The sequence below is a fragment of the Oryctolagus cuniculus genome, chromosome 2 (assembly GCF_964237555.1).
Source record: "Oryctolagus cuniculus chromosome 2, mOryCun1.1, whole genome shotgun sequence".
Taxonomy (NCBI): Eukaryota; Metazoa; Chordata; class Mammalia; order Lagomorpha; family Leporidae; genus Oryctolagus; species Oryctolagus cuniculus.
The window spans coordinates 58,174,983-58,187,411 of NC_091433.1; the positions used below are offsets into that span (position 1 = coordinate 58,174,983).

The following is a 12,429-nucleotide window of genomic DNA, read 5'->3' on the forward strand; positions in this document are numbered from 1 at the left end:
TGTGTGTGTGTGTGTGTGTGTGTGTGTGATTATCCAGGAAAAATCTGTGAGAGGATAAATGTCCAGTTACCTATGAGTTGTGAGATTATCAGTATTTTTGTAGTCATTAAGTTATTCTTTATATAAAGCAAGGTTTGCTTTTATTAACTTGGCAACCAAAAGCTATTTTTATGTTTAAATTTAATTGCATTTAGAAGGTAGCAGGAATTATAATTTCTTCAACTATGCTTTGCACTTACTGTGTAGTGGTTGAATATACACTAATAGATATATTGTGAGGACAGAAGTGCAGATGTTAGTATCAGGGCCTAGAAAAGCGAAATGACTTACCAATAAGTTTATGTAGTTTTTAATGAGGGGGCAAGAATAATATTCACCTGGTCTTTTCATGATACATTCTAAAGATATAATTATATCTCTGGTATGTGAAAGGTATTAATAACTTTGAACAGTTTCATAATACTAAAATTATCTGTTCACATTGATGTTAACTCATATGGCTTTTAAAATTTTAAAATAGAACAAGGATTACAGGAATGACCTTAGCTTTCTTTTTATATTCTATTTGAGAATGAAACTTTAATGACAGCCTTATTTATCCCCTCTATGCTGTGGATATACATCAAAATGAAGAAGCTTTTTTCTATTTCCCTAGGCCAAACACTTAGCACATTACCTGCTCAGTAGATAACCTACCTCAATGTGTTCTGATTTATATTTTGAAAGGGATAGGAAGATCTAAAATGTTCCATTTACCTAATGTTAAACAACAGAAAATAGGGACTGGCATTGTGCCATAGCAGATAGAGCCGCTGCCTGTGACACCCACAACCCATATGGGAGCTGGCTGCTTCACTTCAGATCCAGATCCCTGCTAACAGCCTGGCAAAAGCAGCAGATTTGGGCCCCTGCCACCACTGAGAGACCCGGATGAAGCTTCTGGCTTCTGGCTCCAGACAAGCCCAGCGCTAGCTACTGTAGCCATCTGGGGACAGAACCAGCAGGTGGAAGATCTCTCTGTCTCTCTGTAATTCTGACTTTCTAATAAATAAATAAATATTTACAGAAAAATAAGAAACTAAAATAAATGCATTATAAGTAAAACAAAACATTAAACTGTATGTTAATGTACCTTAGAAAGAAATCATTTTTATTCATTTTTATTTCTAAGGAACATTAACATACAGTTTAATGTTTTGTTTTACTTATAATAAATGCGTAAGGGGCCAGGCTTTGGTACAGTGATTAAGCCACTGCTTGGCTGCCTTCATCCCATAGCAGAGTGCCTATCACGAGTCCCAGCTCCTCCATTTCCAATCCAGTTTTTCTGCTAGTGCATACTCCAGGAGGCAGCAGATTATGGCTCAACGACAGGGGTCCCCGCTACCCACCTGGGAAACTCAGGTTGAGTTCTGGGATCCTGACTCACCTCTTGGATGTTGCAGGCATTTGAAGTGTGAAGTGGTAGATGAAAGATATCTCTCTCTCGTCTCTCAGCCTTTCAAATAAAAACTTAAAAATAATTAAATATTAAAAAGAAACAAGTTACAAATGTACCAGAATATAATATAAAAGATATCCATACTCTCAGTTTTAAGCAAAAATACTATAAGGAAAATTGGGGAGTGTTGCTTTTTGTTTTATGTTGATAAAATTTCATGTACTAAAAGTTTCCACTTTGTAATATTTCAAAATGTTAAGTGCAACATCTTTTACAACTGCTGCATTTTTGGCCTCTGAAATAAATTTACATTTTCCCAAAAATCCAAGTAAAATTAAATTATAAAGTAGAGGACATTTAATAATGTATCTTCTTTTAGTTTGCTACATTTAATGTAGTTTTTGACAACAATCAAGATATTTGCCTAAAACAACATATCCCAAAATTTTTTGCCCTATTTTATTTGTGGATGCTAATTCCAAAATTACAATCAGAATAATTTGATTCCACCACTTTCATTAGATATTTATGTATTGAAAAACTACTGACTTAATAGCTAATGACACCACTTTTAGAAAGTAAGGAAATTCCGATGCATGTATTCTATAATTTACATCTGTTGTGGCCAACTTTAGTGAGAAAACTATACTGAGTATATTGTAAATATATTTACAGTTACTTTTATTTTAGTGACACTGTCTTCAAATCAATTGTTTTCTAGTGCAAGCTACCCACAGTAGAAGAATGTATGCAATTAGCTGAGACAGCCCACACAGATGGTAATATATTTGAAACTGTCAAGTATTACTTGCTAAGTCAAGAACCTGAGAAAGCCCTTCCTATTGGCATTGATTTCATCAAAGGTAAGTTTCTGGGTGATAATATAATTTAAAATCTACTTATTTATTTGATCTCCTCATTTATAGTGATATTCAGCCTTAAATAAAGCACTAATGATCCTAAATTTTAAAAGGAGAGATTATTGATACAAAATTTGATACCCCTTCTGATTTTATTGTATGGGAACCTGAGAAAGGGTGAATAGGAAAAATACTCGTGATCTAGAAAATAAAACAGTAGGTAGACTAATTAGCGAAGATTTTATTATGTAAATTATATATTGGATGAACAAATTTTAAATATATTCTTTAAAGAATGTATCCTTTGATTTTATTTTACCAGAATACATCAGTAGTTCAGATTGGACTTTGGATACCATTTACCCTGTTCTTGACCTCTTAAGTTATATTCGTACTGAAAAATTAGTCTTGCATACATGTACTGAGTGAGTACTTTCTCTCCAAATTACAAATGTAAATCTGTGTGTTTTAAAATGATTTTGTTTTTCTGAAGTACAAATGAAGAAATAGAATCATCTTGGAATGATACCTACTGCACATGTAGAAAAATTCTTTAAAAAAATACAGAGGATGGGGCAGGTGTTGTGTCATAGCAGGTAAAGCTGCCACCTCCAATGCTGGCTTCCCATATAGGCACTTATTTGAGCCCCGGCTGCTCCACTTCCAATCAAGCTCCCAGCTAATGGCCTGGGAAAAGCAGCAAAAGATGGCCCAAATGTCTGGGCCCCTGCCATGCACGTGGGATATCTGGAGGAGGCTCCTGGCTCCTGGCTTCCAGCTCCCACGTCGCCAAGCTGTGGCTGTTGTGGCCATCTTGGGAGTGAAACAGGGCTCAAAAGATTCTCTTTCTCTCCCACCCCCTCTCTCTCCTTCCCTCTTCCTCTGTCTCTCCTTCTCTGTAAATCTAATTTTCAACATAAATAAATAAATCTTTAAAAATATACAGAGGTCAATCTGAAACAAATATTAAATGATGGTGGCAATACTTACTGATAGGGCCAGCGCTGCTGTGCAGCGGGTTAACACCCTTGCCTGAAGCGCTGGCATCCCATATGGGTCCTGCTTCAAGTCCCAGCTGCTCTACTTCCTGTCCAGCTCTCTGCTGTGGCCTGGGAAAGCAGTACAAGATGGCCCAAGTCCTTGGGCCCCTGCACCCATGTGGGAGACCCGGAAGAAGCTCCTGGCTTCACAGCTCTGGCAGTTGCGACCAATTGGGGAGTGAACCAGCGGATGGAAGACCTCTCTCTCTCTCTCTCTCTCTCTGCCTCTCTTCTTTCTCTACTCTTTCAAGTAAAATAAATAAATCTTTAAAAAAAATACTGGTATGTAATACGTGTATGTTCATATATATGTGTATCTGTACACACATACACACTTGGATCAAAGAAAGCTAGTTAAATGTTTCAGATGGTTTTGAACTTCAAGTCCTCAAGAAACTAATGGTTATATTTATTAAATATCCATTGTGAGTAAGGCATCATACTAAACTTGGGGTAAAGAAGTAAAAATGCATGGAAGTAGAAAATAGGCATCATCCTTGAATTCAAGAACCATTTAAAGACATTATTATCTATATAATTGAAGCCATTAAAAACTCGTGTATAACTTGCAAAAGAGGCATTCACCTCTTTGTTTTAATACCTGCATGGAAAAATGATGCAACAGCCTGGGAAATAAGCAAACGCCCCGAGCAGAAAATGCGGGAGATAGCCTTTGCCCTTTCCTACAGTCTCCACAATCTGTCAGGAATTCCTAAATCTCACCAAAGGAGGTACTTAGAGATAAATCACATGAAGAAGCAGCCAGGGAATAGAGAAAAACAAGCAAGCAAGAGTTAAGTACAACTTAAATATTTTTGTCATATATTACAATTTATGATATAGGATAAATGTCTGAATAGGAATTATTAGCTGATGAATAAGTTATCTTCAAATTCACAATACTTTCAAAGTATCTTTGCATGTAAATGCTGCCATAATAATATAGAGATATCAGTATATGAACTATGTGAGAAAGTAGTGTTTTTTGCCTCTAATTGTGGAATTTAAAAAATATGTATATAAATATATACATATATATATCTTCTCTTTTAGAGCTAGAAATGAGTTGCTCATCTTATGTGGCTATATTGGTGCATTATTGGCTATCCAAAAACAGTACCAAAGCATTGTTCCAGCACTTTATGAGTATACAAGGTAAAAATAATTTTTCTCCTTCCATGACGTTAAAATCATTTCACAAAGATGATCATGAAAGCCACCAAATGTATTATTATGTGCATCTTTACACTTATTCACTGTGTGCTTTATATTAAATCAGCAATTAACTGTATGAATAATACAGAATAACTGTATGGCTGCAAATAGCAATCCTAATTGCTTAAACACATAGGATTGATTGGTCTTACATGTCAGGACACTTGAACGAAGCATTTCTTGGCTGTTACATCTCCACTGATTCCATCAAGTGCCTAGAGTCCTTCCTTCTTTCCACTCTGACACTCTTGGCTTCTTTCCTCCTGCTTGAATTTCCTATGATTACAAGAACGTGTTTTTTCCACATTCTGAACAGGAAAGAGAGGTAAGGGTGAAACAGATGACAAAGGACTTTCTCATGGTAAAACCATCTTACCTAGAAAAGAAACTCCTCCTGAGGGTTGTATGCCTACATCTTATTGACCAGATTGTGCAACAGTACTTTTTTAAAAAAATGAAACTTGGTTATCTGAGCTTTCCAAACTCCCGAATAAAAAAAGACAAGGTAAAGGGGGCATTTGTGCAGCAAATATTTATTTTATATTCAACTATAACCTACCAAACACTCCTATGTTTTATAATAGCTTGTTGACCTCCAATCATTATGCTTAAAACTTGAAAAAAAATTCACAGTGTTTCCCATAAAAAACCATTGCCAAATCTACCATTTTGCTAAATGGCATAGTAAGTGAATGTTTTAACTCAACAATATCAAGAGTCTTACAGATGAGTAAGCAGTTTTTCATAAGTGCCCTTCAGATGACTGAGAGAATTCTGAAAGAAATTAAAGCCTTTAATATCCCTAATTTCTCCCAATTGTGTCATTAAAGCAGGGTCTGTCATCTAGTTCTAATTAAGGATTTGAGACTTAAAACTATGATGACAAAGAAAACTATTTCTACACAGACTGCATAGCCAAATGTTGAAAGCAACTTTATTTTACCACCAGAAACCTTTTATTTAAGGTATACAAACTTCATGCATTTCACAAGTACAAGTTTAGGAACATAATGATTCTTCCCACTCTACCCACCCTCCCACCTTCACTCCCACCCTTAGTCCCCCTCCCTCTCCTGTTCTTCTTATTTTTACTAAGATCTGTTTTCAATTACTTTTATACACATAAGTTTAACTATATACTAAGTGAAGAGTTCAACAAATAGTATGAAAAAAAAAGACTGTTCTTCAACAGTAGAGACAAGGTCTGTTCAAAGTCATCACATTTCAAAGTGTCAATTTCACTTCTACAGATTATCTTTTAGGTGCTCTATTAGTTACAACAGATCAAGAAGAACATATGGTATTTATTGTTTTGGGACTGGCTTATTTCACTAAGCATAATGTTTTCCAGTTTCACTCATTTTGTTGCAAAAGACAAGATTTCTTTTTTTAACTGCTGTGTAGTATTCCATAGAGTATATATCCCATAATTTCTTTATCCAGTTTTCAGTTGACAGACATTTGGGTTGATTCCATATCTTTGCTATTGTGAATTGAGCTGCAATAAATATGGAGGGTACAGATAACTCTTTCATATGCTGATTTCATTTCCTTTGGGTAAATTCCCAGGAGTGGGATGGCTGGGTCATATGGTAGGTCTATATTCAGATTTCTGAGGTATTTCCGTATCTTCCACAGTGGCTATACCAGGTTACATTCCCATCAACAGTGTACCTTTTCCCCCACATCCTTGCCACTATTTGTTGTATGTTGATTTCTATATGAAAACCATTCTAAAAGGGGTGAGATGAAGCCCCACTGTGATTTTGATTTGCTTTTCCCTGATGGCTAGTAATCCTGGGCATTTTTCATGTGTCTGTAGGCCATTTGGATTTCCTCTTTTGAAAAATGTTTGTTTAAACACTTTGCCCATTTCTTAACTGGATTGTTTGTTTTACTGTTGTTTAGTTTCTTGAGCTCTTTATAGATATTGGATATCAATCCTTTATCAGTTGTATAGTTTACAAGTAATTTCTCCCATTGTGTGTGTTGCATCTTCATTTTACTGAGTGTTTCTTTTACAGTGCAGAAGCTTCCCAATTTGATGTAATTCCATTTGTCAATTTGAGCTTTGATTGCCTGTATCTCTGGGATCTTATCTAAGAACTCTTTGCCTATGTCAGTGTCTTTCAGGATTTCCCCAATGTTTTCTAACAATTTGATGGAATCAGGTTGTAGATTAAGGTCTTTGATCCATTTTGAGTGGATTTTTGTGTAAGCTGTAAAGTCAGGGTCTTGCTTCATGCTTCTGCATATGGAGATCCAGTTTTTGTTGTACTATTTGTTGAAGAGACCTCCTTGCTCCAGGGATGGATTTTAGCTCCTTTGTCAAAGATAAATAGGTTGTAGATGCATGGGTTGATTTCTGGAGTTTATTATCTGTTCTATTCATCTACAAGACTGTTTTTTTGCCAATACCAGGTTGTTTTGATTATAACTGCCTTGTAAATGTAGTATTTAGAAATGTAGTATTCCTTGAAATCTCGTATTGTGATGCCTCCAGCTTTATTTTGGTTGTATAAGATTGCTTTAGCTATTCATCTGCTGTGTTTCCATATGACTTTCAGCATCATTTTTTCTGTTTATGAGAAGAATATCCTTGGTATTTTGATTGGTATTGCATTGAATCTGTAAATTGTTTTTGGTAGTATAGACATTTTGATAGTATTAATTCTTCCAATTCATAAACATGGAAGATTTTTCCTTTTTTTTTTTTGGCATTTTCTTCTATTTCTTTCTTTAATGCTTTTACTTCTTTTTTTTCTTTTTTTAACTTTTAGTTAATAAATATAAATTTCCAAAGTACAACTTTTAGATTATAGTGGCTTTTTCCCCCCATAACTTCTCTCCCACCTGCATCCATCCCATCTCCCGCTCCCTCTCCTGTCCCATTCACATGAAGATTCATTTTCAATTATCTTTATATACAGAAGATCAGTTTAGTATATACTAAGTAAATATTTCAACAGTTTGCACCCACCCACACTGAAACACAAAGTGTGAAGTAGTTTGAGTACTAGTTATACCATTGATTCACATAGTACAACACATTAAGGACAGAGATCCTACATGGGGAGTAAGTGCACAACGACTCCTGTTGTTGATTTAACAATTGACACTCTTGTTTATGGCATGAGTAATCTCCCTAGGATTTTGTCATGAGCTGCCAAGGCTATGGAAGCCTCTTGAGTTCACCAACTCCGATCTTATTTAGACAAGGCCCTAGTCAAAGTGGATGTTCTATCCTCCCTTCAGAGAAAGGCACCTCCTTCTTTGATGGCCCATTCTTTCCGCTGGGATCTCACTCACAGAGATCTTTCATTTAGGTCACTTTTTTTTTTTTTTTTTTTTTTTTTTTTGCCAGCAATGCTTTGATTTCTGATCGTAGAGATCTTTGATGTCCTTGGTTAAATTTATTCCAAGGTATTTAATTTTTGTTGCTATTGTGAATAAGATTGATCTTAGAAGTTCTGAAAGCTACTTTTAACAATATCAAAACATACTAGTGGAATAATAGGCTACATAACATAGAATTGAAATAATGCTTAATTAAATATGTTGTTTGACTCTCACTGGGATTAAACATGACACTAGGTCTGATCTGATTTCATCATCATTAAAAAAAATCATCTATTATTTTTCACTTTATGTTTCTGTGTGGGAGCAAACTGTTGAAATCCTTACTTAATGTATACTAAGCTGATCTTCTGTATATTAAGATAATCGAAAATGAATCTTGATGTGAATGGAAGGGGAGAGGGAGTGGGAAAGGGGAGGGTTGTGGGTGGGAGGGACGGTATGGGGGGGAAGCCATTGTAATCCATTATTCGTACTTTGGAAACTTATATTCATTAAATAAATTAATTAAAAAAAAATTAAATATGTTGTATTATATATATATATGTAAAATTTCAGTAATGATGAAGATAAGAAAGAAAATGGTTGCTCAAATTTATATCAAGAATAAAAACGGCCGGCGCCGCGGCTCACTAGGCTAATCCTCCGCCTAGCGGCGCCGGCACACCGGGTTCTAGTCCCGGTTGGGGCGCCGGATTCTGTCCTGGTTGCCCCTCTTCCAGGCCAGCCCTCTGCTGTGGCCAGGGAGTGCAGTGGAGGATGGCCCAGGTGCTTGGGCCCTGCACCCCATGGGAGACCAGGAAAAGCACCTGGCTCCTGGCTCCTGCCATCGGATCAGCGCGGTGCGCCGGCCGCAGCGCGCCGGCCGCGGCGGCCATTGGAGGGTGAACCAATGGCAAAGGAAGACCTTTCTCTCTGTCTCTCTCTCTCTCACTGTCCACTCTGACTGCCAAAAAAAAAAAAAAGAATAAAAACGAGGAGGACCAGTGTGGTGGTGCAGCAGAGTAAGCCACTGCTTGCAACAGTGGCATTCCATATGAACAGCAATTGCAGTCCCAGCTACTCCATCTCTGTTCCGGCTCCCTGATAATGCTTCTGCAAAGGCAGTAGAAGATGACTCAAGTACTAGGGACCCTGCTGCTCCTGTGGGAGACCCGTATGGAGTTCCAGGCTCCTCCTGACTTGACTTTGGCCTCGCACAATCCTAGCCATTGTGGCCGTTTGAGAAGTGAACCAGCAAATGGAAGATTCTCTTTTCTGTACCTCCCCCTCTCCCTCCCCTTCTCCCTCTCTTCCCCCATCCTGTAACTATGCCTTTGAATAAAACAATCTTTTCTTTAGAAAAAAAGAATAACAAAAAGGGTTTTCATTTGTGAGGTGAGACATGAATTTGAGAAACATGTTTGTTTCAAAAGAGAAATTTAAGAATTCCCTGATTTTAAAGAACTTTTATGATAATTCCATCTTTGTTGTCTTGTCTTTCTACCTGTATTTCTTTCCCTAACCCAATGGAATATGATGACCCAATGTTTTTCTTTCATTCCATTCTCTCCTTCCCTTTCTCCTGCTCCCCATCTCACTCTCCTCTCTGGTCTGCACTCCTTTCACATCCTGCCTCTCTACACTCTGTCCTTCAGAATCCTCATCACTTTTCAGCTTCCATTGTCATCTCTATGGAGATAATTCACTATTGTATAATCTGATAGCCTCCTCCTCGTCAAAGCCCTTTGTATGTTGCTAGCAGTTTGCTGATTTCCAGCCTTAACCATAGGGTGCTCAGAATTAAAATCCTCTTCCTTCTCTATTCTACTTCTTCTCCTATTTCTCTCTGTTAATCATGTCATTAATCTGTCTACCAGAATTAAATGATCAGGGTTATGATTAAGTGTTCTCACTGTGGCTATTACTCAGCATTGCTAGCCTTGTCTAACTGTTCTCCGTACATTATACAGTTCATTTATTCATCCAACAACTCATTCAATCACTCATCCAACCAATACTTATGGAATACCTTTGGCTTCAAAAAGACTTAAAATGCTAAATATACAAGTGTGTGTATGTGTGTATTATAATATGAATGGATTTAAAATTGTTTATACCAAAAATCTTATCACTTAATTCCATTTTCCTTGAACATTTAGAGTACCCTCATACACACATATTCTTAGCAATATTTAATCTAAAATTGCAGTTATTTTAAACATTTTTGCTTTTTCTGATATCCTGGGTTTTTATGTCAAATTGGCTAATTTATTTTTAATGTTTCAGTCAGCTACTAAAACGTCGGAAGGTTTCAGTACCCTTAAAACTTGAGCGTCTTTCTGAGGAACTGGATGCATGGAGAGCTTGCACACAATCTACCAACCGGTGGGTAAACATAGTGTAAAACTGGAATAAGGAAAGCAAGGTTACAGAAAAGGAAAACATTGGAAATGTGCATGAATTCATTACTAAACTTAGCAGCACAATGACTCCTAATTCATTCAGCATATAATCAAGAAAAATTTGCCATGCTATTCTTCTCTACCTTTTTAAATTGATTTGCCTCCTTCCATAGTGGAGACCCAGTAGTCATCAGAGACTGTTCTAATCTAAATCTATTATTGTATGATTCTGAAACAATGAAAATTTAACATTTGTTGAAAATACAGATCGTCAGAAGAATTCACATATACACCCCCTTCTGATTCACAAAGAATGATTTATGCAACTTTATTAAAGAGACTAAAAGAAGAGCCATTCACAGGAATTATTGGACCAGACTATGTGACTGGATCAAATCTCCCAAGTCATTCCGACATTCACATCTCATGTTTTACAGGATTAAAAATCCAGGTACAGTTTCTCAGACATAAATTTGCATTTTATGTGTTTTTAGTTTTGGAAATGTTATCTTAAAATCAGCATAATTTGAATAAGAATTGGTGACTATGAAGATGTCTGTGGCTCAGTAAGAAAACATTGCCTTAGTGCTTCCATAGTTGGTATAAACGGTTTCTTTGCTCCTTAGAATAAATTCAAAAAGACAGTTAATGTATTATGACAGGAACAATTTATGTAACACATATACATAGTAACCAAAGATTATATACTTAGTAACAAATGTTTTGAAATCCACATAGGTCAAGTCCTGAGGGAAATAAAATAAAGAAGACAAAATTGACTGACAAACAGTCAATACAGTTATGAGAGATTAAATCATAATTCTAAAAATTAACTTTCTTGTCTCTATTTGTGTTGTACAAACATAAGGCAGTTAAATACGGACAGATATATATTATTGATATACTAGGCATGTTATTATATTGTCACTGTACTTTTCAGTATTTAAAAATTATTCAAATTAATCATGGCAAATGGCAATTCCCAAGGAATAGTCCATAATGTACAATCAAGTTAATGATGATGAACCATGCCAGAGCTTCCCAGTGTGACCCAAGAGTGTTATTATCTTGAATAGAGAATTTCTCACCACATTCTCATGAAGCAAACATTTAAGCTGAGTCCCTTTAGAATGCTAATTTAGACTCAAAATTGTACTAAAAGAGCTCCACCTCTTAGTAATATACATATTTTATTGAATATATTTCTAATGTAGTCAGGAAATTACATTTCTCATGCTGACACACTAGGCTAATGAAGAAAGTATTTTTAGCACAATCAGAATTAATGAAATCACTGATATTAATGAAGATGATAACCAAAGCTTAACCTGCCACTGCAAGCTAGTAAGTGTTCAGCATGTACCAATCTGTTCAGAAAAATAGGGCATATAGTTGTAAACACTTTTATTATCCACCTACATGCAAAAGTAACCAATTAAAAGCAAGAAATTCATTGTTATAATTAGAGAAAAAATATGAAGTTTTCAGAGAATGTCGTCACTAACATTGCCTACCCATTATGTATAATTTTTACTGCTCAATACATTTATGTTACTTCTTTTCTTCTCCTAAAGTTTCTTTTTTCTGTCTGAAATAGCCAACCTCTTAGATATGATCTAACCCCTCCGTACCCAAATCTACATTCAGGATCTGCGGAAAAGTGCACATGATTAATGGAGATTGAGTGCTACCTTTCCAGATTTCAAATTCAACAGAAAATTAATGCATTTAGAGTATAATTATCAAATGTCAAATACCTACTAATGGGAAGTTTATCTGTTTCTATGATGAGCTTTCAAATATCTAAAAATACCATACTAACAACAAGGTGTATCATTTAAGACCATGACAAAAAACTTGATAGCTTTAGAACCACATTAAGAAAATAGAATGTGTTCCATATTTTTTTCTTCTAAGAGTTGAGTAATATAGATTAAAAGTATTTTTATCTATAAGTATATTTGGTACTTTATAAGTACCCTTGCTATGCATAGTAGCCAATGCAACTAAATTATTAATATGTTGGTAAATCACATAGTGAAACATAATTCTAATTATATACATATACATAAAGCAGTATAGTCATCTTCTGGAAAGCAGGTTCAGAGTTTGTGGCATAAATAATTTCTGCA

At 35.7% G+C, this 12,429-nt stretch overlaps 1 protein-coding gene across 4 annotated transcripts in view; it reads left to right on the forward strand.

The window, feature by feature from the left end:
• The window catches only part of WDR17 (WD repeat domain 17), a 105,920-nt gene that overhangs the window by 91,847 nt on the left and 1,644 nt on the right, over positions 1-12,429 (forward strand). For all 4 annotated transcript variants that reach the window (XM_051832508.2, XM_051832497.2, XM_070068306.1 and 1 more), the window contains 5 exons: positions 2,163-2,304; positions 2,624-2,726; positions 4,395-4,496; positions 10,182-10,280; positions 10,565-10,748. In XM_051832508.2, the coding sequence (XP_051688468.1) occupies positions 2,163-2,304; positions 2,624-2,726; positions 4,395-4,496; positions 10,182-10,280; positions 10,565-10,748 (630 nt within the window). The remainder of the gene's footprint in view (positions 1-2,162; positions 2,305-2,623; positions 2,727-4,394; positions 4,497-10,181; positions 10,281-10,564; positions 10,749-12,429) is intronic.